This window comes from Microtus pennsylvanicus, chromosome X (assembly GCF_037038515.1).
Source record: "Microtus pennsylvanicus isolate mMicPen1 chromosome X, mMicPen1.hap1, whole genome shotgun sequence".
Lineage (NCBI taxonomy): Eukaryota > Metazoa > Chordata > Mammalia > Rodentia > Cricetidae > Microtus > Microtus pennsylvanicus.
Window position 1 is genome coordinate 123,152,505 of NC_134601.1, and position 4,250 is coordinate 123,156,754.

The window sequence follows — 4,250 nt, forward strand, 5'->3', positions numbered from 1 at the left end:
AGGCAATATATTCACATTTGAAGATCTGGAGCTGGGAGCCATCAATTAGAGAACACGCAACTTTTGTAGGACAATTTTCAAACTCACAATTTTAAAAGAATCCAGTTACAATAAGGTGAAACTACCATTTTGCTTATTTGCTATATAAGAATTCTATAGTGAGGACTAAATTACAGTTTGAGATGAGAAACTTTCAACTCTTTTTAAATAAAGCAATTGTAGTTTATTGGTTTAATTGAACATTAGGAGCTAAAATGGGGATTCTCCTGTCTTCCATTAAAAATTCCAGTCTTAAAGATGCTACCAATTTTATCCATGCCAGTCTGTAAAGATTAATATTTGTTAATATTGTTGTCCACATTGGTATTAGGGTTGAGCAGTTAGGGTATGTTTGGTGATGGAAGGCTGATCTCAAAATAGCACTTAACCCACACATAGATTTTGATTGTTGATCACTTTATCTTCTGGTATACTGAAAACTCCGTGCCTGTCTTCTTTATTGTCCCTTTTCTGCCGCCAGCTCTTTGTTAACTTTGGGGCTTGAGTATGTTCACACTTTGGGGCTTGAGTATGGATTGGTTGGTTTGGGTGGTTTAACTGTTCTTCATCACATGGCCATGGCAATGGTAGTTTAGTGTTTAAATGTCTGTTTAGCTGAAATGTTCTTTCTTGATCAGGCACATTGGCCCTGATTCTGAAGAGAAAGGTGGGGAGAGGAGCTTCTGGATTGTCACAGCTTGACAGAGGAGCAAAGTAGCAAGCACGATGTTACAGATCGATTTACATGGACAGGTCTTTATGGGCTCCAGCTATATACCATAGAGTGTGGTGTGAAATACAGGAGGAGTCGGACGGGGGCACCTTACTGGGAGTGCTGCAGGGCAAAGGTGCACTTTTTGTATATCGCATACAGGAGGAGGATCGAGCGTAGCATCTGCTTGCACATAGCCACGGTCATCTCAATCTGAGGCTCCTTGAGTCCTGCGGGCCATCGTTGCTCCTTGCTGACAACTTTAGAGAAGGCCGATGTGTCTGAAACCCTGAAGGTTCCAGTCCACTTAGGTGGCTGGATTGTAATAGACCTGCCAAAGACCGAATCCACTCCAAGGAGGCGGACCGGCTTGGGCCTCTTAATCAGTACTTTCTTCTTCATGGTGGTCTCGTGCCCTGATGGTTGGTCAGGTGACCGTGGGCTCTCTGCATGAACCACCCGTTGGCTGTCTAAGATAACAGCAACTTCATGAAAGCACCTTTGGACTTCAAGGTCAGAAGGGGTCTGTGGGAAGAAAGGAGAATCCCTAAAAGGGTGTTTGGACGAAAAGGTAGGTGTTGTGTGCCGCAGCCATTGCAAATTCTCGTCCAGTGGGGTCCATGGTGAAAAGAGCTGGTATCCTGCCATTGACAGCAAGACTATACTCCTGCACAACACAGACTAGATAGATGGTCGCAGCTGAGTCTCTCCTCTTTTCTCCACCCAGCACCTAGCAACCTTTGTGACCCAGACAAACAGAACCTGACCAATAGCAAGGCTCCAGGCTCGAGGCCGGAGGTGCCCCTTTGTGAGGTGTCAGAACCTGCCTACTGCCCTCAGAAAGTCAGTTGTGGGACTCTGGAGACCAGGCCCTTTTTTGTCACATCATCACATTATGAGTGAAAGATGATAGTTTATAATTATTTTCTGATGTGCAATAAAAGTGAATAGGAAATAAGATGTTATAATTATACCAGTAATGCAGAAAATGTCACTAGGTCACCTTTAAAAGCATTTTAAATAACATAGCATAATGAAAGCAATGAACAAACCCAGAAAGACATTCTCCCCTGTTGTTCTTCATTTCTCTTCTTTGTGGTTCTCTTCTCATTGGATGTTTCTGCTCAGAAAAACTCAGCTGTGGTGTTAGAATGTTTTCTTTATCTTGTTCTGTGTTATTTTTGTCTTATTTTTTGTTTTGTTTGTTGGTTTCTTCAAGAGCGAGCCTGTGTGTTGCAGTTGGAACGCACTAGCAGGTGTGAGGTTCTGAGTTCAGTCTCCAATGCTTAAACAACAAATAAAAAATAATGGCTTGCTAAGTAGACTAGTCTAGTCTTGAGCTTTCTATATTTCCCAGACGAGCCTTGACCTTGCTTTATATCCCTAGGTATCTTAGTACACTAGGTAACTCAGGTTAGCCACCAAAACATGATCATCCTGCCTCAGTTTCCCAAATGCTGGAACTACAGTTGCACACCATCATGCCTGTGCTTGTTCTGGTTTTGTTTTTTAAATAAATCTTTGAAGACAGAGGGGTATTCATAAGTATGAAGTAATGCCAGTGGCCTTAGAGAGCCAAGCTCCATGCAGGTGGAAAGAGAGGGGGCATTTGTCTCGGAGCCTCAAGTACCTCTAGGCATGTTTGAAAGTCAACGTGAAAAAAAAATCAGTGAGCTTTTTGGTAAGGGGAAAGGTATGAGAAGAGTCAAGTGCAGGCTTCAGGAGAGGAATAGATGCCGAAGTACTTAAGGAGCAGTTAGAGAAGTGATAGGGAGGCTTTGAGGGTACACTAAAATAGTCTTTCACTAAAGTTGAGGGGGAAGAGCAAAAATATCTGTGTAGTAACTTCCTTATCAAAATACATTTTTCATTTTCATTTTTAAAATTTCATCTTGCATTCCATCTACTGTTCTCCCTTCCACTCCCCCCCCCTGCCTCTCCCCAACCTACTCCCCATCCACTCCTCCCAGTGGGTAAGGACTCCCATGGGAAATCAACAAAATGTTGTCCATTAATTTGGGGGAGAACCAAGCCCCTCCCTCCTGCATTAAGGCCGAGCATGACATCCCACCATAGAAAATGGGCTCCAATAAATTAGTTCATGCACCAGGGATAGATCCCAGTCCTACTACCAGTAACCTCACAGATAGTCCAAACTTCACCATTGTCTCTCACTTATGGAGAGCCTAGTTTGGTCTCATGGAGGCTCCACAGCTGTCAGCCTAAAGTTCATGAGTTTCTATGAGCTTGGTGCAGTTGTTACTATAGATATCTCCATCATGATCTTGACCTCCCTTGCTCACATATTCCCTCCTCCATCTCTTCAGTTGGATTCCCAGAGTGCAGTCTGGTGCTTAGTTATGGAACTCTGCATTTGGTTCTGTCAGCTGTTGGATGAAGGCTCTATGATGATAGTTGGGGTATTCATCAAGCTGATTGCAAGGGAAGGCAAGTTCGGGCTCCCTCTCCACTATTGCTAGGAGTTTTATCTGAGGTCATTTTTGTGGATTCTTGCAAATACCCCTAGCACTAGTTTCTCTCTAATCCCATAATGGTTCTCTCTATCAAGATCTCTTTTATTGCTCTTCCACTCCATCCCTCTCCCCAATTTGACCATCTTGTTCCCTCATCTTCTTATCTCCCAACCCCTCCTCTTTACTGTCCTCCTTCACCCCCAGTTTTTTCAGGAGTGCTCATTTATCTCCCCATTCTGTTGTTTATGCTTGCATCTGTAGTTCCTGATCATTTGCCCATATTTTCCATTTCCAGAGTTCCCTAGGTTTGTGTTTCATTTATTGCTTCTCAGTTTTAAAATATTCAACCATTTCCTTTACCTGTTTGATTGCTTTTTCTTAGTTGTCTTTAAGGGATTTGTTGATTTCTTCCAATTTTTTGTTTGTCTTTTCTTCCATTTCTTTAATGTAATCTTTCATTTCTTCTTCAATCATCTTCATAAAGTTTTTTCAGTGTCATTTTCTTTTGCTTCATCTGTGTTAGGATATTCATGTCTTCTTGCTGTAGAGCCACTAGTTTCTGGTGTTGCTCTATTGCTTTTTGAGTTGTTTAGTGTATTCTTACCTTGTCTCTTCATCTCTTCCTCCAATCAGTATGAGTGGAGCCTGTGCTTCGGGGGGCTGGTCCCTCTTCCTTCAATTGGTGTGGCTGGAGGCTGTTGCTCTGTTGAACACACCTTCAGGTGCAGGCAGGGCTAAGCCTCCAGCAATTGATTCTCTAGGTGTAGATGAGCCCAAGGCTCTCAGATGGTCACTCTTTTTGGTGCAGACGAGACAATGGCTCCAGTGGTCACTCTTCCAGGTGAATGCGGTATCATGTCTCTGGTGTTCACTGCTTTAGGTGTCGGTGAGACTTAGGCTGAGATTCTGGTGGTTGGATAGTTTATGGAGGTCTCTGCTGTCACCATGGCCACACTGTGTTTTGGTGAGGTCTAGTCCCACAGCAGAGCAGGCAGTGATGCTGTATCTTGGCACGGCCTGGTTCC

General features: G+C 43.4%; 1 protein-coding gene across 1 annotated transcript; it reads right to left on the minus strand.

Annotated features, from left to right (window-relative positions):
- Window positions 1–862: 862 nt before the first annotated feature.
- On the minus strand, window positions 863–1,399 carry LOC142841716 (FANCD2 opposite strand protein-like). The gene has a single exon (XM_075958666.1). It carries the CDS (start codon window positions 1,397–1,399, stop codon window positions 863–865), a length of 537 nt encoding a protein of 178 aa, XP_075814781.1.
- Window positions 1,400–4,250: the final 2,851 nt, after the last annotated feature.

What these genes read in the sequence shown, in the direction of transcription:
- LOC142841716 (XM_075958666.1), bottom strand. Translation starts at nt 1,399, where the DNA reads ATGGCAGGATACCAGCTCTTTTCACCATGGACCCCACTGGACGAGAAT.